We start from the raw sequence: 23,733 nt of genomic DNA, 5'->3' as shown, positions 1-23,733 counted from the left end.
GGTTCAAGAACAAATTAAATATGCTCAAAATTGAGAGTTCTTGGTCCTTTCTAATCAGGCCACATAGTGTTGGTCGCCCATAGGTGAAAATATAATGTCTTATGAGAAAAAACAATCAAAGTATTAGGGCAATTTCTCTTAGTACAATTCAATATTAAGAAACAGTGGTCAGAGAGATAGTCATATTCTGACCTAATGGCACGTTAAAAATTCATAGCGGGACATCCAGCCAGCAGCTTATGTCCCGCTATGAATTTTTAACGTGCCGTTAGGTCAGAATATGACTATCTCTCTGACCACTGTTTCTTAATATTGAATTGTACTAAGAGAAATTGCCCTAATACTTTGATTGTTTTTTCTCATAAGACATTATATTTTCACCTATGGGCGACCAACACTATGTGGCCTGATTAGAAAGGACCAAGAACTCTCAATTTTGAGCATATTTAATTTGTTCTTGAACCTAATTATTCTACATATATTTTAAAAAAATCATGTTTGGAAAAGGTCAAATATTATATCTAGTTTTTAATTTTTGACTAAATAAAAGTTATGTTTTAAATTAAATAGTTGATTAAGAGTGCCCCCACAAAGAGGTTACTTCTTGGTTCCCTGATCCCTTTCAAGGAACAATTTTCTCTTGTGATTCGTTTGTTTTTTGACCCTGGGGAGCACCACCAGCAGGATAATTTGCTTCTGGAATACTTTGACCAAACACTACTCCATATTGCTGGTTTGTTATATATATATATTTTTTCATCATTTTATTAATAGGTTGTGCAGGACACCTCCCCTCTTCCCCAATAAAAACAATTGTCTGGTGACCACTATAGCCGTCTGTGTGTGGTCACCAGCAGACCACATGAATAAGCCCCTATGATACCCACATGTGCACCTGGTAGGCATGTGTACCACTTAGTACATAGGATACCTCACACCCAACAGTAGTTGTAGGTAACCATCAAAGAATGCTCTGATGGATTTAGTAAAAAGTTACTAGACTTGAAAAAAGGAATTTCAACAATATATTTTTCATGTACTTTCCTTAGGTGTGGAGGTGGCTCTTACTCTCCGCTGACGCCCACAGCTTTTACATAAAACACTAGCACAAAAGATGGCTATTATCACCACTCTATTTTAAAAGTCGTGGGTGTACTGTCCCTGTAAGACATCAGTACCAGGTTTTGCTAATAAATGTAACATTTTGTTTTCTACCACAGAAGGGTAGTGTGTAAGAAGTTGTGACAGTTCGAGCATGAAAGTGACTCTAGTTGCAGACCCAGCATATATATGCTATGACAATCCACATCTGTAATCTGTGGCTGCTAAACTTACACTAGGCATATAATAGCCAATTGCTGATTGGTCACTGTGGTTCAGAGAAAATGTCACACCCAAATGAAATACTGATATCGTGGGCTTATAAAATATATATATATATATATATTTTAACTACTATATCTTCTAAACTGCTATTTCCCCCCATCTACAGTGCTCAACCCCTTCATTTCCTCCTTTCTTATCCCTCATCTATTTCTTTCCCTCCCTCTGACACCTTTCCTCCCTTTCTGTCATCTTTCTTTTTAGGCTGCTCACGCTTCCTACATCTCTAACCCCTCTCGTCTGCCTTGTTTGGTAACTCTCCCCCCTCCTCAGGCCCATCTATAGTACTGCCAGTTGTCACGCTGATCAGATGCTGGCTGTGGTTTGCGGACCGCATGGGTGTGCATGGCAGACCTATGATTGTATTTTAAACCTTTTCCATAATTTTCTGTTTAAATAATGTGGCTGCATCACTCCTGCACCCCAGACATAGTAGTGGATTAACATATGTGCTTTTATTATGATGTATTGTGAATGGGTAATAGTAAAACCAAGATAACATCACTGGACCCCACCTAAAGGTACATTTCACAGTTTAGATTTGCATGACTACTGTATTAGCAGTGAATGTGATTTGGACAATTGGTGAACACTCCGTGACAGATGCAGCATTAATAAAATGTGATTTGTCATACATTGGCCATTTTATATGGAAAAAGAATTCTATGTAACGGTATGAAAGCTGAACTACCAACTGGTGAGTGGCAGCGTGGGAGTTAGGACCAACCACCAGCCTCTTGATGACACAGTTTAGGATTGGTCCTTCCACTTATCCCCCTCCACTTTTGCTTTGGTACATGCAGATATAGTCCTCTCCCAGCCCTGGTTCTAGCTAGGTGGCAGATCAAGTGGGTACATTTCTTTCAGTAGGTGGCAGTGTTACTTTATAAAACACCCTAAACATGTTCTGAGAACATTCATCTCTATTTAAACATTACGTGATACTATAAATATATCAATGTGTATATTTTAAACACATGAAAACACATGTATGAGTAACTGGCAAATGAGAAATGATGGAGTGTAGTAATCTTGAATATAACATTTCAGAAAAACAAATGTATATTTAATTCTGCATATAAAATACCACAACATAATTACACATTATCAACGCTGGTGATTTTGGGATAACTAAATGTACAAGCCTTCAATTACCACTAAGTGATCCACGCTATTTTTATGGCCAGAGGAACATTATAATACGACTGCTGCAAAGTGGAAAATAGTAATAAAAAAGGAACACAACACATTTGTACTGTACTGGACATTTTTTTGGCAAGATAAGGATAAGTGATGCTATCAACCCATACCAAGGGTTACAGGTTCGATCCTGTATTGCGGCACATGGCCAGCTCTAAATGATGTGTTCACAAAACTAGACCCACTAACTGATTGGCAGACAGTATGGAACCACAACTGTAAGGTGGGTACTTTATCCCACCCCCTACTTTTGAACCCCTGCAGTGCTCACGATGAGTCCCACTTGTCCTTAGCAGCGAAGAGCTTAAACACAATAACCTAAAGCACTTAAATTGCCTTATTTCAAGTTTTGTAAAAAAATACGCTAGAATAAGTAAATACATATTTTGTACTGTTGTCATCATAACTCAGTTTACCATGACCTTTATAAGAACAGTCATATCTTACCTCTTTGTTATTATCGAGTATTTTTTTTTTTTTTTACCGCTTTGTTCCAAATTGTAATGCGCAATAGAATATGTTGGTATAGAAGTAAATGTTAATAAATAATCTAATCGCTTTACAGTCAACAGCACAATATATATTACTGCAAAACATTGGACACCTCTACATGTTTTGTTTAATCTTTGGCACCTAATGTTTACCAAAGTTATGTTTTTAATGAAAGGAGAGATGCATAAAAAGGAACAGCCGGTGTTTAAAAAACAAAACACCACAAACATTGCACAACATGGGTTTAAAATAAGTCTGCTTACAACTATAAACAAACAGAGAAACATCTCCATCTAGCTTTCTATTGCCTGTTTTAGCTTCTTTTTTGTTTTATCTTGTGCTGCGGATTTGCCTGCCTTGAACTTAGCCTCCGCATTAGGTTTGTGTTTCTTGTTTGCTGGTGCTCCTGCTGAACTCTCCTGTGCTGCACCTTCTTGCTGCCCAGACTTCCTCTTGTTCTTCTTATTCTTCTTCTTTTTCTTAAATTTGGTATTCGGCTGCTGTACCTCTGAATTTTCCACTTTGTCATCTGCTCCACTCTGCTTGTTCTCCTCTGCAGTTCCGGCCTTCTTCCGGTTCTTGCGTTTCTTGCTCTCTGGCAAAAAGCCTTTCTTTTTCTTTGATACATTATCAGTTGTGGGGGCATCATCCATTACTGCTTTTGTCTTTTCTTTTTTTGGACGTCTAATACAAAAAATAAAAAACAATAAAAAAATAAGATTTTAAACCTACCAGTAAATCTTTTTCTCCTAGTCTGTAGAGGATGCTGGGGACTCCGTAAGGACCATGGGGTATAGATGGGCACCGCAGGAGACATGGGCACTATAAAGAACTTTAGATGGGTGTGCACTGGCTCCTCCCTCTATGCCCCTCCTCCAGACCTCAGTTAGAGAAACTGTGCCCAGAGGAGACGGACAGTACAAGGAAAGGATTTTTGTTAATCTAAGGGCAAGATTCATACCAGCCCACACCAATCATACCATATAACCTGGAATATACGCAACCAGTTAACAGCATGAAGAAAACAGTATCAGTCAACGACTGATCTTAACTGTAACAGGGGTGGGGAACCTTTTTTCTACCAAGGGCCATTTGGATATTTATAAAATCCTTCGGGGGCCATACAAAAATTATCAACTTAAAAATTAGCCTGCCCCCAGTCAGTAGTTATGCCCCCAGTCACTTGTTATGCCCGATTAGATTTGCCCCCAGTCAGTTGTTTTGGCCCATTAGATATGCCCCGTCAGTTGTTATGCCCCCTGTAGTTATGCCCAATTAGATATGGCCCCTGTAGTTATGCCCCATTAGATATGCCCCCTGTAGTTATGCCCCATTAGATATGCCCCATTAAATATGCCCCCTAGTAGTGCCGCTTACACACACACATTAAAAGGAAAAAAAAACAACACAATGCTCACCAGCCCTGCTCCTGCTTCTGAACCGCTGCCCTCCCTCTCCTCGAAACTATTGGAGATGTCATGACGTCTCTCCCATAGCGCGGCACAGCCACACATGTAACTGCCTGAGCCAGAAGCTGGAGCTCAGGCCTCCGGCTGCTGCTGAGGAGCCGGGCGCCCGCTGGTGGTAAAATTTCAGCAGGCGCTCGGCATCTCCTCTCGTTTAGGAGAGCCTGGCCGGGCCGGATCAAGTGACTTTGAGGGCCTTATACGGCCCTCGGTCCTGAGGTTCCTTACCCCTGCTGTAACATAACCCTTATGTAAGCAACAACTATATACAAGTCATGCAGAAATATGTCCGCACTGGGACGGGCGCCCAGCATCCTCTACGGATTAGGAGAAAAAGATTTACCGGTAGGTTTAAAATCTTATTTTCTCTTACGTCCTAGAGGATGCTGGGGACGCCATAAGGACCATGGGGATTATACCAAAGCTCCAGACCGGACGGGAGAGTGCGGATGACTCTGCAGCATCGATTGAGCAAACATGAGGTCCTCATCAGCCAGGGTATCAAACTTGTAGAATTTTGCAAAAGTGTTTGAACCCGACCAAGTGGCCGCTCGGCAAAGCTGTAATGCCGAGACGCCTCGGGCAGCCGCCCAAGAAGAGCCCACCTTCCTAGTGGAATGGGCAATTACCGAATTTGGTAACGGCAATCCAGCCGTAGAATGAGCCTGCTGAATCGTGTTACAGATCCAGCGAGCAATTGTCTGCTTAGAAGCAGGAGCGCCAACTTTGTTGGCTGCATACAGGACAAACAGTGCCTGTTTTCCTAATCCGAGCCGTCCTGGCTACGTAAATTTTTAAGGCCCTGACTACATCAAGGGACTTGGAATCCTCCAAGTCTCCCGTAGCCACAGGCACCACAATAGGTTGGTTCATATGAAATGACGACACCACCTTCGGCAAAAATTGAGGACGAGTCCTCAACTCGGCTCTATCCACATGGAAAATGAGATAGGGGCTCTTATGAGACAAGGCCACCAATTCGGACACCCGCCTTGCAGATGCCAAGGCCAATAACAGGACCACCTTCCAAGTGAGAAATTTTAATTCAACTGTTTTAAGAGGCTCAAACCAGTGAGATTTTAGGAACTGTAACACCACGTTAACGTCCCATGGTGCCACTGGGGGCACAAAAGGAAGCTGGATGTGTAGCACTCCCTTTACAAAAGTCTGTACTTCTGGGAGAGAAGCCAATTCCTTCTGGAAGAATATAGATAGGGCCGAAATCTGTACCTTAATGGAGCCTAACTTTAGGCCCATATCCACTCCTGTCTGTAGAAAGTGGAGAAAACGGCCCAAGTGGAAATCTTCCATAGGAGCATTCTTGGCTTCACACCAAGATACATATTTCCTCCAAATACGGTGATAATGTTTCGCCGTCACCTCCTTCCTAGCCTTTATCAGAGTAGGGATGACTTCCTCCGGAATACCTTTCCCAGCTAGGATTCGGTGTTCAACCGCCATGCCGTCAAACGTAACCACGGTAAGTCTTAGAACACACAGGGCCCCTGCTGCAACAGGTCCTCCCTGAGAGGAAGAGGCCATGATTCTTCTGTGAGCATCTCCTGAAGATCTGAATACCAGGCCCTTCGAGGCCAATCTGGAACAATGAGTATTGTCTGCACTCTTTTTCGTCTTATGATTCTCAATATTTTTGAGATGAGAGGAAGAGGAGGGAACACATAGACCGACTGAAACACCCATGGTGTCACCAGGGCGTCCACCGCTACTGCCTGAGGGTCCCTTGACCTGGCACAATACCTCCAAAGCTTCTTGTTGAGGCGTGACGCCATCATGTCTATTTGAGGAAGTCCCCAAAGTCTTGTTATCTCTGCAAAAACTTCTTGATGAAGTCCCCACTCTCCTGGATGGAGATCGTGTCTGCTGAGGAAGTCTGCTTCCCAGTTGTCCACTCCCGGAATGAATACCGCTGACAGAGCGCTTACGTGATTTTCTGCCCAGCGCAGAATCCTGGTGGCTTCCGCCATTGCCACTCTGCTCCTTGACCCGCCTTGGCGGTTTACATGAGTCACAGCTGTGACGTTGTCTGATTGAATCAGAACCGGTAGGTCGTGAAGACGATTTTCCGCTTGTCGAAGGCCGTTGTATATGGCCCTTAATTCCAGTATGTTGAAGTGTAGACAAGCCTCTTGGCTTGACCATAGTCCCTGAATGTTCCTTCCCTGTGTGACTGCTCCCCATCCTCGGATGCTCGCGTCCGTGGTCACCAGAACCCAGTCTGGAATGCCGAACCTGCGACCCTCTAGAAGGTGAGCACTCTGCAGCCACCACAGGGGAGACACCCTGGCCCTGGGGGACAGGGTTATTTTCTGATGTAGTTGAAGGTGGGACCCGGACCACTTGTCCAGAAGGTCCCACTGAAAAGTCCTCGCATGAAACCTGCCGAAGGGGATGGCCTCGTAGGTCGCCACCATTTTCCCCAGTACTCGAGTGCATTTATGTACTGACACTCTCGTCGGTTTTAACAGGTCTCTGACCATGTTCTGGAGTTCCTGGGCTTTTTCCATCGGGAGAAAAACCCTCCTTTGTTCTGTGTCCAGAATCATGCCTAAGAACGACAGCCGAGTCTTAGGAACCAACTGGGACTTTGGTAGATTTAGAATCCAGCCATGTTGTTGCAGCACTCTCAGGGAGAGTGACACGCTTTTCTGCAACTGTTCCTTTGATCTCGCTTAGGAGATCGTCCAAGTACGGGATAATTGTGACTCCTTGCCTGCGCAGGAGCACCATCATTTCCGCCATTACCTTGGTGAAAACCCTCGGGGCCGTGGAAAGCCCAAACCGCAACGTCTGAAACTGGTAATGACAGTCCTGTACAGCGAATCTCAGGTATGCCTGATGAGGAGGATATATGGGGACGTGAAGATATGCATCCTTTATGTCTAGTGACACCATAAAATCCCCCCTTCCAGGCTTGAGATAACCGCCCTGAGCGATTCCATCTTGAACTTGAAACTTTTTTAAGTACAGGTTTAGGGATTTTAAGTTTAGAATGGGTCTGACCGAGCCATCCGGTTTCGGGACCACAAACAGGGTTGAATAGTACCCCTTTTCCCTGTTGAATTAGGGGAACCTTGATAATCACTTGCCACAGCTTTTGAATTGCAGCTAAAACTATCTCCTCTCTGGGGGAGAAGCTGGTAAAGCCGATTTGAAGAATCGGCGAGGAGGCACGTCTTCGAATTCCAGCTTGTAGCCTTGGGATACAATTTCCAACACCCAAGGATCCACGTCCGACTGAACCCAGACGTGGCTGAAAAGTCGAAGACGTGCTCCCACCGGCGCGGACTCACTCAGTGGAGCCCCAGCGTCATGCGGTGGATCTAGTAGAAGCCGGGGATGACTTCTGCTCTTGGGAACTAGCCGTAGCAGGCATTCTTTTCCCTCTACCCTTACCTCTGGCGAGGAAGGAAGATCCCCGAATTCTTCTGGCCTTATGCGACCGAAAGGACTGCATTTGATACTGTGGTGTTTTCTTTTGCTGTGGGGGAACATAAGGCAAAAAGGTAGATTTACCTGCGGTAGCTGTGGACACCAGGTCCATGAGACCTTCCCCAAATAAAACTTCACCCTTGTAAGGCAAAACTTCCATATGCCTTTTTGAGTCGGCATCACCCGTCTATTGGCGGGTCCACAGTGCTCGCCTAGCAGAAATGGCCATGGCGTTGGCTCTCGAACCTAGCAACCCAACGTCTCTCTGAGCGTCTCTCATATATAAGACTGCGTCTTTAATGTGACCTAAGGTCAATAAAATGGTATCCCTATCTAGGGCATCAAAAGCAGCTGACAAGGTATCTGTCCAAGCTGCTACAGCGCTATAAACCCAAGCCGATGCTATTGCCGGGTCTGAGTAAAGCACCCGTATGTGTATATATTGATTTTAAAGTCGTTTCCTGTCTGCGATCAGCAGGATCCTTGAGGGCTGCCGTGTCTGGAGATGGTAGCGCCACCTTCTTGGATAAGCGCGTTAAAGCCTTGTCCACCCTGGGCGAGGACTCCCACCGTACCCTGTCCTGCGCAGGGAAAGGATACACCATAAGAATTCTTTTGGGAATCTGCAGTTTCTTGTCTGGAGATTCCCAAGCCTTTTCAAATAACGCATTCAGCTCATGAGATGGGGGAAAGGTTACCTCGGGTTTCTTTTCCTTAAACATGTGTACCCTCGCGTCAGGGACAGAGGGGTCATCTGTGATATGCTAAACATCTTTTATTGCAATAATCATATAATGAATCCTTTTGGCCACCCTTGGGTGTAACCTCGTATCATCGTAGTCGACACTGGAGTCAGAATCCGTGTCGGTATCAGTGTCTGCTATTTGGGATAGGGGACGTTTTTGAGACCCTGAAGGGCCCTGTGACACCGTCAAAGCCATTGATTGACTCCCTGTATTATCCCTGGACTCTGCTTTGTCTAATCTCTCATGTAACAAAGTCACATTTGCATTTAAAACATTCCACATGTCCAACCAATCAGGTGTCGGCATTGCCGACGGAGACACCACAATCATCTGCTCCACCTCCTCCTTAGATGAGCCTTCCGCTTCAGACATGCCGACACACACGTACCGACACCCCCACACACACAGGGATATATTTATATGGAGACAGTTCCCCAATAAGGCCCATTGGAGAGACAGAGAGAGAGTATACCAGCACACACCCAGCGCCAACTGACACTGGAAACAAAATTCCCAGATAACAGCGCTTTTATAGGATTATCTGTATATATCTATACACTCACTGCGCCTTACAAGTGCACCCCCCACCCCCTCTCTTTTTTGGCCTGTGTCACCGTGTTCAGCAGGGGAGATCCAGCTTCTCTGCGTGTGCTGTGGAGAAAATGGCGCTGTTAGTGCTGTGGGATCAAGCTCCGCCCCCTCAGTGGCGGGCTTCGGTCCCGCTCAATTTGTTTAATACTGGCGGGGTATTTAATATATATTGCCACCTCAGCTTATATATGCCTTTTAGCCAGTCCTAGAGGTCTTTTATTGCTGCCCAGGGCGCCCCCCCTGTGCCCTGCACCCATCCGTGCCTGCAGTGTGTGGGAGCAATGGCGCGCAGCGGTAACACTGCGCGTTACCTCAGAGAAGATCTGAAGTCTTCTGCCGCCTTTGAAGTCTTCTTTCTTCTTATACTCACCCGGCTTCTATCTTCCGGCTCTGCGAGGAGGACGGCGGCGCGGCGCCGTCACGAATGGCGAGGGTGAGACCTGCGTTCCGACCCTCTGAAGCTAATGGTGTCCAGTAGCCTAAGAAGCAGAGCCTATCATTTAAGTAGGTCTGCTTCTCTCTCCTCAGTCCCACGATGCAGGGAGCCTGTTGCCAGCAGTGCTCCCTGAAAATAAAAAACCTAACAAAATTATTTTTCAGAGAAACTCAGGAGAGCTCCCCTGTAAGTGCACCCAGTCTCCTCTGGGCACAGGATCTAACTGAGGTCTGGAGGAGGAGCATAGAGGGAGGAGCCAGTGCACACGCATCTAAAGTTCTTTATAGTGCCCATGTCTCCTGCAGAGCCCGTCTATACCCCATGGTCCTTACGGAGTCCCCAGCATCCTCTAGGACGTAAGAGAAATTATTAAAAGGCTTTTTTCGTTTATTGCAAAGCAGCCAGCAGGTTGTCTAAATGTGGTCACTACTGTTTATCCCAACATAATATGCTACAGAAAAGATCTATGGGTAGGGTGATGATAGGAGGGTAATCACAGGGTCCTTCTAATAGTAAAAAAATTACCAGATCAATCTATACAGATGATTATTTGGAAACCCCAAAACTTGATTTGTATGTTCAAAAAGCATCTAGAAGAAGAAATTGACAATTACAACTATCTGAAAAACCATTCTTTAACATAACACTTCAATTGGCTCTTACTTTATAAATTACCACATCTGCACTGGTTTCACCTAGCAGAGGTCTTTCTTGTTTTTCATTCAATAGTATGGAGCATTTAAAGACTCAACCATACTTAAGAGGTGAAACTGAAAGGGATATTACCGTATATACTCGAGTATAAGCCAACTTTTTCAGCACTTTTTTTTGTGCAGAAAAAGCCCCCTCGGCTTATACTCGAGTCAGCGTTAGGAGGGACACGGAGAGCACAGCGCGCGGCTCTCCTGTGTCCCTCCTGCATCTCCGCCGGCAGCGGCGTGTGTGAGTTAAAGGAAGTGCACGAACCGGCACTTCCTTTAACACACGCCACTGCCGCCGGAGACGCAGGAGGAACACAGGAGAGCCGCGCGCTGCGCTCTCCGTGTCCCTCCTTCAGAAGACAGCGCGGGAGCGACGGAGGGTAAGTATCTGGCACTGTGGGGCACATCTGGCACTGTGGGGCACATCTGGCAGCATGAGCGCATATCTGGCACATCTGGCACTGTGGGGGCATATCTGGCACATCTGGCACTGTGGGGGCATATCTGGCAGTATGAGGTCTGTGTACGGCTAGAGCTGCATTTCCCACCCTAGGCTTATACTCGAGTCAATAAGTTTTCCCAGGTTTTTGTGGTAAAATTAGGTGCCTCGGCTTATATTCGGGTCGACTTATACTCGAGTATATACGGTACCTTTTTAATAACACCTGAATATTCATATGTTACCCAGTTGTAGAAGGAATGTTGTAGGAAATGAGCTTTCCTAATATGGCCTACTGTACTAAAGTAATAAATATATTACATTTGAAAATACATTTCTGGATTTAAAGATCTACTATGTTCTTTTGGTTGCCCATTAAGAATAGCTACATCATGTCATTATGCCAAGAGCAGGATGTTTTGTTTGTTTTGTGTTGGATTCTTCAATCCACTTGAAAAAAAAAAAAACATTAAGAGCTCCAATTTACTAAAATACTAGTGTCATCTGTAACAGAACCTAAAGGCTCTTGTCTGAAAGCATAACCCCTCATACCAGTCTTTTCATGCATTTCACAAATCACAATATTAAAGCACACAGAAAATGTACTTACATAAATCCTAGTAACTTCATCACATTCCAGTACATGTCTTCCAGCCGCGACTTCCCAAATCCCTCTTTTTGATGCAGTGTCTGGAGAGGATGGAGCACTTCGAGACTAATATCCAGTTTCTGCAATAAAAATACATCCAGTTAGTTAAAAAGTAGTGTACTGCATTAAAGAAAATAAATCACGCTATAAATTACTGCAACAAACTGGTATAAAGGATTTACCCTAAGTAAAAATATATGGATTTGTGGTGCTATTTAAAAACACACAGAGAGAGGTATATTCTATAGTAGTGGTACTTACCATGGGATATTTGCTCCTGGTTAGGGCCCGGAGCTATTCAATTATATCCCGCAATAAACCCCTTATCCCGTGGCTAAAGCGCAGCAAAGCATAGATTATGGGTAAAGTGCCCAAAGCTATGCAGTTACCTTGCACAGTAAGCCCAGAGGGTGCACTTTATGCAGATTTTTATCCGCACCCTTCTGAGGTTCAAGCAGAATTCCGTGTTAAGGGCACACTTGGTTTACTGCAAGAAGTAATTGCATAGTTTTGGGCTCTTACACTGGGAGCTAAAAGCTTGCGGCTAGCTGAATGTGCCCAAAAATATATTTTGTACATGTGCTGTAGTCTCAAAGTGTATTTCAACTTTCAAACAAATTTGAGTGAGCGCCTCTTTATCTTCCTATTACCTATAGTTCCTTCACTAAAAGCCATCACACTAGGTAATCCAGCTTTCATCATAGCCAGCAGAAGGGTTTGGCCAGGTGTGACGCAAAAAGTAATCCAAGGTACAGGACGCAAAGACTCAGCTGCTGCACTTGTTCACACCATACACCAGAAATCTCCACAGGACTGCTCAATCATCATGCTTGGACTACTAAAATTACCTTTCATTCTTAATCCAGTAAGATTACCCCAAAGCGTTTTGAGGCAAATAGACATGGATAGGAGGCTGACCAGTCTCCCAAAGGTTATATGCTTGTTATGCAGGGATAGTGTTACTCACCTACTTCAATAGCAGAGACCTGCAGCTCATCACCTGATGCTATGGCTCCAATATAGGCAATGCTTTCTGATAGCCAGAATTTTGTCCAACTCTGACCAAAATTTATGAAAATCCCAAGCACCCAGATAGTAGACATACACCTACAGTCTGTATTTAATCCCCAGTCAGACTACCGCATTAATAGTGATCTGATTTCTACTTTAATTTGTTCTTGGAGCTTTTCAACAGGGGGACTTCATGAGTTCCACAGATAATCTGACATCTATCTACATAGCCCTATATACAAGTAAGGGAACTGCTCAATTGAGAAAGCTACATCTATTTTACGTGAAAGTCTGCACCTAGGGTGTTTACCAAAATAATGGGATTTATGCCTTGGAGACTTATGCTGGGTACACAATTAGCTGACTGATCAGCTGTCCAGCCGATTAGTCTAACAATTGGTAAGGACACTACACAAACGATCTTGTGCATACACACTTACCAACTATCCACCTGATATGTCTGGTCAGCAAACCCCATTTGAACATGCCCGCCCACTTGTGACATAATTTGTAATGGATTATGGGGGTTATACAGGTTTTTTAGCAAATCAAAAAAGTTAGCAATTGGGCAAAACCATGTTTCACTGCAGGTGGAGCAAAATCTTCCTCTGATATGCAAAACCATGTGCACTGCAGGGTGGTGGCAGATATAACATGTGCAGAGAAAGTTAGATTTGGGTGGGTTATATTGTTTCTGTGCTTATTAAATACTGGCTGCTTAATCTGTACACAGCAATTAAGATATCAGTTTGGACACACCCCACCCAAATCTAATTCTCTCTGCACATGTTACATCTGCCCCACCTGCAGTGCACATGGTTTTGCCCATCAGAGGAAGATTTTGCTTCACCTCCACCTTGCTAACAAACCTGAATAAGGCCTTATGTGCGACGATCTATTGTTTGGACTGACGTTCATACACACTAGCAGATGTAAATATGTATCTGCATCTTCCGTGCTGCCCAGCTGATATGGTATATCTGAACAACATGGTTCATGGATACATGGGGTATACACACAGGTCGATTGTTCAGCCAATATATAGTACGTTGGCTGTACAGCAAGTGTGTACTCAGTCTTAGAGACTGTAATATATTATTATTATCACTGCATTTATGTATGTCATTACTAAAGACTATCCAGCACTAAACAATCTGTTGCGCTATAAATACACTATAATAACTATGATTGCTGTTGGAGCCCATGTGCAGATCACATAGCGGGAACGCTGACATCTCATCTGGATAGCGAGTATCCTAAATCATCTCTGCAGTTGGCCACAAGCACACAAGTCACTGTACTTCTATTCCCCTTAATTTCTTCCCCAGAATATATATATATATAAACTTTTTTCCCCACTATGACCTAAAAACATATTTGCTTTGACGCAGTCATGTGCATTACAGGGTTCATGAGATGTACCATGATCACCTTTAGGGGTATCCAATTGCCTGACAAGAAACATCGGGCGTGAAAATAATCAGTTTTTCGACAATATTTTTTTATTTGTTCTTACAGGCTATGCAAATTTGGTCGCCTGTAAAAAAAAAAAAAAAAAAAAAAAAAAAAAAATTCTCACGAAAACACACAGGTTCAGTGACACCTGTGGGCTTTCGGTAGAAGCAACCTGTTTTCGGATGAAAACAGGGCTGTTTCTGGAAATTTGGTTTCGCCTGCTTCAGGTAGGTGAAACAAAATCCCCGATAAGCCATGGCTCGTGTCAGTTTATCGGAGCTAATATGATAGCCCCCAGCGAGACAATTAGCCACGGTAATTGACCCTGGTTAATTGGATGCCCCCTTAGTCTCAACCATATTAGAATGGAATTATTAAAATGCTTCACAAACAACTCAAACACAAGTTCCTAGAAGTACTGTCATGAACATCAGTATTAAAAAATTCTGTGTAATACATACCCGCTGATTTATGGTTTTAATTAGAAAGTTCAGTAGCTCAAAGCACTTTACTACTTTTTCTTGGTCAACTTTCACTTTAATTTCACCCATGTTTTGCAGTGTCTGCAAATAAAGAACAAATTCACTGTTAGCAGAGTAGGTAAGGCCTGGTGAAACAAAGTTGTACCTAATTTGTAGCTAATTAAATTTAGAATGTAAGCTCCTATGAGCAGGGCCCTCAACCCCAATGTGCTTATCCTTCTCTTACTTAAACCATCTTTGATGGCACAAAATCCCACCTTTTCTGACATCAATTTTTAGGTCAGTGTTGTCTGCTGATGTAGCTATGTTTATTTACCCTGTACTTGTCCTATATTGCCTTCAACTGTAAGTCACTATTTTTCTGTTTTGATTATTCATTTATGTACTCTATAATTAGGCACTGTGGATCCCTTGTGGCACCATATAAATAAAGGATAATAATTATAATAGGTCTACAATCAAGTTTAATCACCAGATGTTAATGACTTCCCAATTTTACAGAAGCACCACTTACTACAGCTCCTATTTGGTTAAAAATAATTCTACCCAAAAGTGAAAAACCCATAGATGATTGGTAAATTCCAAGAGAAGCCAGATGACCAAATGGTTTGCCCCTCAGAAGGGCCATCCACATGCAGGAAAGGGGAACAGTGACCGAGGCATAATGAGACCACAGATGAGTTACCCTTTGGCTTCACTTAAAATATTCAACCAAAATAATTTCAGTATCATCCCTTTACTTGTTGCAAAACTGCCCGATACTCTATGCTAATTACTCCCCCCATCCATCTACATGAAAAGGCCAGGTACACCCTTAAAACTAAAAGGGAGGACCAGGATTCCCCAACATAACCAGCATGGGGGAGGCAGGGCTGTTTTGTCTGCTTCCTTTCTTAGCACAAGAAACATTGCAAATCCAAACTTTTTATTTTTTTATTTAGAACCATTTACTTCAAGCAGTGTTTTTCTGACAACCAATTATGACTGAGCTCCCTTCCTGCTCTATCCTCTCCAAGTGCAGAATCCTCACTTCTCTTCAGGAGGAGAATAAATCAGACGGCCACTGGGAATATACTGGGCTTAATGTGTATTATGAAATTTGACAGTTTTGCTTCTCCTGTCTGGCTCGCATGCCTATTCCCCATGCACAACTAGGCCAAGTAAACAAAATGTATTATTAATTATTATATTAACAGAAATTTTAATTTTCAGTTCTCAAAATGAGGAGAGGACAAAATACAAAAAAAAAAAGGAAGGAAGAAGGGACACAAGGATCAACACAATAAATAATTAAACATTCATTAAAAATTTTGAAGACAAAGAAGTAGTAGCTAGGAGGGCCAACTAAAATCCAATACAGGTCTTATGATACATATCATAACATTAAACAGAATCCCAATATTTTGGTAAGGCGTTTAGGTAAGAAGGGGAGCGTTGGGTACGGGATCCAGGCGGTCAGGATCCCAGCCTCCAGACTGCCAGCAGCGGGCGAGCGCAAAGAAGTCCCCAGCAGGCTCGTTGCGTTCGCCACGCTGCGGGCTTGGTTCTATTCACACTGTATGAGTGACAAAGTGGGAATAGCCCTGGGCCCCCTGTCGGCATTCTGGCTGCCGGGATTCCAGTGTCTGTATGCTGACCGTCGGGATCTGATAGCATTGGGAAAGGAAGAGTGGGTGCAAGGGTCTAGGCAGGTTGTTCAAAGTGTGGTACAGTGTGCCTGATGCGGGGCTCTGACAATATATCACTTTATGCTTCAGCAGGTGCGTGGAGGTCATTGCTGGACTTACAAGTAAACATTACAGAATCTGTGAATTGAGGGGGGGGGGGGGGGGGTTTGGTGATATTAATACTGATCTTCATCAAACGGACTTACCTCTACAACCTGACTCATGCCCTCTGTGATCAGATCTTTCCACTCCGATGGAGAGAGGGTCTGCTTCAGGCTGGGGGTCTGCAGAGCTCTCAGAAGGAGAGTGCATGCTTGTGCCTAAGGTTAGAGTAAAATGAAATCAAGTTTTTCTGCCCCAAACAAAATACTTGCTCACACTAGAGGAAAAACAAGTTGCTGTGTTAATAATTTAGAAAACGAACAGATCAAGTGATAGTCACACTACTAATTCCATTAATTATTTGACTCAACTTTTGTAAAGTAGATTAAAAAGTAAATAAAAATAAAGAATTGGAGGAGGGGGGGGGGGGTTGGGGGGCACTGTAAAACTATAAAAGTATGACTACTGATTTTCCTGCAATGTGCAAGGGCTTGCAGGCTGCCAGCACCTGGATGTGCAAGGAATGCTCTACGCATCCCGGTGAGTGCATATCTCCGGACTGCCACACTGCTTCCTGATAGCAGGACTTGGAGAGATGCCGCACGCATAACAAGAGGACGCCAGGCAGCCTCTTAACAGTAGTTCCATAGCAGGGAGACTCTCTCTGGGATTGCCTGCTGAGTCCCTGCTGTAGTGTCTGGAACACTGGGCTTGTCACTGAGAGAGTTAGTGGTGCTGTGGCTGCTGCCCTGTCTGCCATATTGATTGCTCTGTGCTGGACAGTCTGTCTACTATATTCATCCCAATAGACAGACTGATGAAGTCAGACAGACGAAACACGTTGGGTGTACCTCATTGACTCTCTACACAAAAGAGAAGCTCGAAGTCTCTTATTATTTTAGTCTTGTCCTCTTAAGTTTTTTTTTTTTTAGAAGTATTTCTGTCCTTTACCTTCTCGTATATATGTTGCGGATCCCTATATGTGTTTTAGTTTAAAAATGATTGTATATTTTTAGAATAAAGTCATTGTTATACTTTTTACCTCAAAAATTCTCCATTTATACCCTTTTAAAACAATTTTTTTTTGTATTTAGCCTTCTTATTGAGACATTTATTTTTAGAAACACCGGTGGTCGCTGATACCCCTACCCCTATCCCTATTATATATATATATATATATATATATATATATAGAACATGCAAGCATCCGCACTGTACTGAATCTCCAGGGGACAACACGGTGGTGCTCAACTCCAAGGAATTTTTCGGGTTCCTGATAATAGTCTTTTGAAAAAGAGGGCACTCACCAATTATTTCTTAAAAAGGTCAAAAGGTCATTTATTGGTACATTCTCTGGTCGACGTTTCGATCACATCCCAGTGATCTTTGTCAGGACAGCAAAGCGGTGTTGTGTGGTCACTCTGCTTCTGGTGCTCTGTCACCACACAACACCGCTTTGCTGTCCTGACAAAGATCACTGGGATGTGATCGAAACGTCGACCAGAGAATGTACCAATAAATGACCTTTTGACCTTTTTAAGAAATAATTGGTGAGTGCCCTCTTTTTCAAAAGACTATATATATATATATATATATATATATATATATATATATATATTTTTTTTTTTTTTTTTTTTTTTTTTTTTGCTGTGTTCGGCACTCAAAATATTAAGGTTTCTTACCCCGGTGTCCAAGTCCAAGGTGGAGTGTCCACTGCTATACCAAACGAAAGGGGCGGCACTCAGAGGATTTAAGTGAAAATGCTTGTATTCAAAAAATATCTTAATTACATCATCATGATGATGTAATTAAGATATTTTTTGAATACAAGCATTTTCACTTAAATCCTGAGTGCAGTCCCTTTCGTTTGGTGTATATATATATATATATATATATATATATACACACACACACATACATACATACATACATACATACATACATACACACACACTGCTCTAAGTCAAGGATCCTGCTGTCATTCAATTGGCTGCCGTCTGCAAGCTGGTGTTATTGTGTATACCCTTTTTTTCTTCACATTTTCACATTCTTTCCTTGCGCCTGTTTCCAGGCATTTATATACCTCTCCATATTGACTGCTCTGCTACCAGGGGTTATTTAGTGTTTCTAATTATTCACTGCCATCTGGTCTGGTGAATACTATTGACCCCTTGTGGTGCCAAATTAATACTCAACAGCATCAAGGGATCGTGGGCTCCTTCCCACCCACGACCTGACATTATGGAGAAACATGTGGCCAAACAGCCAAAAGGCCCTAGGGGTGGTGCTGCAGCTAAAACGGAAAATAATTCTCCTGATGTCCCACCTTCGCATAGACTGGAAGATGTTTCAACGCTGGTTGCTGACCCTATGCATTTCAGTTTCCCAGCTCAGGAAATCTCAGTCTCATCTCACCTCTCCAAGTTAAAAAGTTGGACGACCTCGCTGAACTCAAAACAGTTACTTCAGCATTCCACTCACCTCGATGAAGCGGAACAAAGGATTTGGTCTTTGGAAGATGAGCTAGTTACTACAAAAACGAATCAGCTATCACCTCCTTTCAACAGAAACTAGAGGACCTTGAAAACCGTATGTGGTGTAACAATGTTTGTCTTATTGGCTTGCCGAAAAACAGTTAAACAAAAACATTTAATGCAACTGGTTTCTGAATGGCTGCCCTGGGAGTTGTGTATGGACAATTAACCATTGCTCATCGAATGTATGCACAGAATTGCTCCTGATGGTCCGGCTACCCAGAAACGACTGAGGGCGGTTATTATGCGTATCCTCAACTATGCAGACAAGGTAAAGGCTATGGAGGCCTATAGAAAACAATCTGACCTTACCTATAAAGGCTCAAAGCTACTACTTTTCCAAGATTTTTCATATAATGTTGTCATAAGAAGATGGAAATTCTTATCGGTCTGCAAGGAGGCCACCGTTTTGCACTCCTATATCCTGCGAAATTGCATATCTTCAACAACGGCATGGCTCACTTCTTTGACTATCCCAATTTTGCTTCCAACTTCCTGAAATCTGCTCAACCTCCATCTCTGCATGCAGACAAATCTGGTGACTGAACGTCATCTCTCCATGTTACGTTGTCTACCATTTATTTCTCTTTTTTTCACAGGTTGAATAAATGCTACAATCATATTGCATTTATTACATTTCATGCTTGTCGCCTCCTTAGTGGATGGCTGACCTATATTGCATTTGATCTTTATTCCATTGATCATATATATTTTAACTCTCTTTATGCAAAGTTTATTACAAAATTTCCATATTTCTGTTTGTTTTACATGCTACAATCTTCTTTCTGAACTTCACCTTTCCTTATCTGGCCCTATTGGCCACATTCTTGGTTCATTTTAAAAATGAAAATTTCACTATTGCCATTTTGGCACTTTATATATGTATAGTTGTCTAGTATGTGACATATGACTCCTGTAGGTGTACCCTTGCACTCCACTTGCTCGGTGGGACAGGCGGGTGTGCGCACTTTTACCTTACACTGTAAGTTTGCCCAAACAAGGTATACTGTAGGTTAAATGTCCCAAGGTTTAGCTAATACCTTGGACGCTAAACGGGTGACTGACTCATTGAAACTCATTTCCTGGAACGTGGAGTGCTTAAACACCCCCATTAAAAATTAAAAAAATTATGCAAGCATTAAAAAAATATTGACCTGATGTGGTTTTCCTCCGGGAAACCCATTGGAAAATTTTGGACAAACATACCATGACGGGGAACTGGGTCGGAAACTTTAAGGCGGCTTCCTACCATAACAAGATCAAGGGGGTGCTTATACTATTCAGGCGCTCCCTTAATTATGAAGTTATGGATTCCATTTTAAACCCAAAGAGCAGTTATATTTTTCTTGAATTATTAATCAATGCTGAGAAATTTACATTGATTAATATTTATGCACCAAACTGTCCTTATGCATATATTTTTTTCCCAGAGTTATTTGTAAAACTACAGTGGTGGTTCAAGGGTCATTTAATTATGGGAGGAGATTTCAACTCTGTATTATCCCCTTCTATTGATAGATCTGGAGGCTCTGGTTGGTCTGTTGGTGGCGCGCCCTGTCCTATTTTTCTCCTGACTGACTCACTGCAACTTACTGATCCCTGGAGACACCAATACCCTACCACTAGGGAGTACGCATTCTATTCACATTCACATAACACCTTTGCAAGAATTAAACTTTTGGTTGATAGCCCTTCAATTTTAAATAGAATTACTGGTTTTGGCATTTACAATATTGTGAAATCAGATCAAGCACCTCTTTGGCTTACACTCCAATTACAAACCCCACCTGTAGTTTATATAATTGACGCTTCCCTTCCTATCTTAGTGGCTCTGAAGATTCATAAAAAAACACTTATCACTCCATTTTACTAATTATACTAATGGCAACTCCCAACACACTCATATTAATCTCTTCTGGGCTGCTTCCGGATCGGTTATGAGGGGCCACATTATTGCACGTGTCACATAAACGTAAATTGGCATTACCTAAATTCAAGGAATTGGGCTCGGCCCTTACCAACACTTATTCTTCTTATTTATCAATCTCCTTAGAGGAGACTAAAACTCGATACAAAGATGAAAAAAAATTGTACGATGCCTTTTCTTCTGAACCGGCCTCTTCTAGATGTCACAAATCTGGAAAATTTCTTGCTTTTTTGCTACAACAGCGCACTACTACCAAATTTAATCACCAAATTAATTTCTGCTGACTCTAGGGAACTGGCAAATTCTGATCAGATAGCAGATGAATTTATCCATTATTATGAAGAGTTGTATTCTTCTCTTTTAGATGACCCAAATTTGGGTGCAGACTTTCTTCGACAGGCGGGAATTAAACACTTCATGGATGATGAACGTAGCTCCCTCACTGACCTAATCACTATAAGTCACAGGAATAATTAATTCCCTACCTCTTGGCAAATCACTGGGCCCTGACTGCCTAAGCGCAGACTACTATAAACTTTTACTCTACAATTCTATACTTTCAGGTCATGATGCCCTTGAAGACTTCAATATAGCCCGTATCATTCTCCCTAAACCTGGTAAAGATCCTGCTTTCGTGACCTCTTATCGCCCCATCTCTCTCCTCAACCAGGATCTAAAAATTTTCTCCAAACTTATGGCCCAACATCTACAACTGATATTATCTCGCCTGATACACTCTTCATAAACTAGTTTTATCAAGGGCAGACACTTGGTCTTGAATATCTTATTGCAGCCATAACCCATACACATCAAGACTAAAGCAACACAAAATACAGTAAGTCAGCTGTGATGCTGACAAAGCCTTTGTAGGGTCAGTTGGTCACATCTGATGCGTATATTCCAGATTCAGGGGTTCGGTCCAGAATCTGCCCATATTTTTCAAATAGTATATTGGGCAGTATGAATGGTGTATTGGTTAGCATTACTGCCTCACAGCACTGAGGTCATGGGTTCGATTCCCACCATGGCCCTAACTGTGTGGAGTTTGTATATGCTCCCCACACTTGCGTGGGTTTCCTCCGGGTACTCCGGTTTCCTCCCACAATCCAAATATATACTACAGGTTGAGTATCCCATATCCAAATATTCCGAAATACGGAATTTTTAGAGTGAGACTGAGATAGTGAAACCTTTGTTTTCTGATGGCTCAATGTACACAAACTTTGTTTAATACACAAAATAATTAAAAATATTGTATTAAATTACCTTCAGGCTGTGTGTATAAGGTGTATATGAAACATAAATGAATTGTGTGAATGTACACACACTTTGTTTAATGCACAAAGTTATTAAAAATATTGGCTAAAATGACCTTCAGGCTGTGTGTATAAGGTATATATGAACCATAAATGCATTCTGTGCTTAGACTTGGGTCCCATCACCATGATATCCCATTATGGTATGCAATTATTCCAAAATACGGAATAATCTGATATCCAAAATACCTCTGGTCCCAAGCGTTTTGGATATAGGATACTCAACCTGTAGTAGGTTAATTGGCTCCCAACAAAAGTAACCCTAGCGCGCGCGCGCGTGTGTGTGTGTGTACATGTGGTAGGGAATATAAACTGTAAGCTCCACTTGGGCAGGGACTGATGTGAATGGCCAAATTTTCTCTGTAAAGCGCTGCGGAATATGTGTGCGCTTTATAAATAACTGGTAGTAATAATAATGATAAGTCCTCAATGGTCTTTCTTACTATTAACTCACTCAACACAAGACATTTTCAACTTTACAGAGGGACACGTCGAGGCTGTCCGCTCTTCCCCCCTTCTATTTAATTTAGCCATTGACCCACTAATCCATCATTTTATGCAGCTGACTGGTTGGCAGGGCATTTCTATAGCGAATCAGGAAATTTAAGTGTCAGCTTTTGCGGATGACCTACTTTTATATTTTCAAAATCCCAAACAAACTGTGCCCTTGCTCATGAAAAAAATTAAATGATTCTGAACAGATTGCGGGTTTTTTGCTCAACTCTATTAAAACGGAAGCACTAGCATTTAACTCAGAAGCCAGACTAAGTTGAGGAGGTTCCTTCCCATTTAAATGGATTTCCTCAACCCTAAAATACTTAGGTATATTAATTCAGTCTCATCCTTCTCAACTGTACTCTGTCAATTACCCCAAACTTTTAACACAAACTTTTGCGGACTTCAAAAAGTGGAGCACGCTACCTCTCTAATACATAGGTAGATGTCACATGATCAAGATGGTCCGTTTCCCCCCTATTTTGCATGCAATTCAGATGCTACCTCTCCTCCTCTTGAAGAAAGATCTGCAACTCTTAAATAAAGAGATGCAGCATTTTATCTGGGCTAACAAACGTCTCAGAATTTCTCTTTACAAGCTGCAACAAAACACAGATTTAGGTGGTGTAAAGGTGTTTTCAGAGATATGCTATTGCTGCTAATTATCGATTTGCAATGGATTGGGTTGGTAAAGCCAACAATTATACCAATACACCCTTAGAACAGGCATTAAGTCTGCACAATTACCTTGTCACATTACTCCATACACATCCAGCCTCAGTACAAAAAGAGATTAAAGACAATCCACTCTTAACCACTATCTGAAGCGTCTGGAGACAAACCCTCTCACTTGAAATTATCGCCTTACCTTCTTTATTTCTCCCATTATACCCCTTTCACATCTCCAAGGCGGATCCCACCCGGGAATCGGAAACGGGTCCTTCCCGGGTGGGATCCAGCAGTGGAGACTATCTGCTGGCTTCTCGACCCAGCAAATTGACGGGTCGGTTGCCATAGTGATGGGGAGAAGGAGCCGGCAGCGGGGGCGGCGCTGGGAGATGAGCTCATCTCCGTGTCACCTCTCCCTATCTACTAAACGGCTCCCAGGTCGCCTCGACCCGGGAATCCGTTTATGCTGCCACTGACCCGGTATTCAACCCGGCATAACACTGCTGTATTCCCGGGTTTTCG

At 42.7% G+C, this 23,733-nt stretch overlaps 1 protein-coding gene across 1 annotated transcript in view; it reads right to left on the bottom strand.

The window, feature by feature from the left end:
* Positions 1 to 3,196: 3,196 nt before the first annotated feature.
* Positions 3,197 to 23,733, bottom strand: part of MYBBP1A (MYB binding protein 1a) — a 273,632-nt gene continuing 253,095 nt past the window's right edge. Inside the window, exons 24-27 of the mRNA XM_063953716.1 lie at positions 16,375 to 16,488; positions 14,481 to 14,582; positions 11,515 to 11,633; positions 3,197 to 3,759 (exon numbers count right to left, since the gene is read on the bottom strand). Of these exons, the coding sequence (XP_063809786.1) occupies positions 3,369 to 3,759; positions 11,515 to 11,633; positions 14,481 to 14,582; positions 16,375 to 16,488 (726 nt within the window). The 3' untranslated portion in view covers positions 3,197 to 3,368. The remainder of the gene's footprint in view (positions 3,760 to 11,514; positions 11,634 to 14,480; positions 14,583 to 16,374; positions 16,489 to 23,733) is intronic.

Source organism: Pseudophryne corroboree, chromosome 2, assembly GCF_028390025.1.
Source record: "Pseudophryne corroboree isolate aPseCor3 chromosome 2, aPseCor3.hap2, whole genome shotgun sequence".
Lineage (NCBI taxonomy): Eukaryota > Metazoa > Chordata > Amphibia > Anura > Myobatrachidae > Pseudophryne > Pseudophryne corroboree.
Note: the sequence above shows the minus strand (reverse complement) of the source record. Positions and strands in the feature narration are given on the sequence as shown.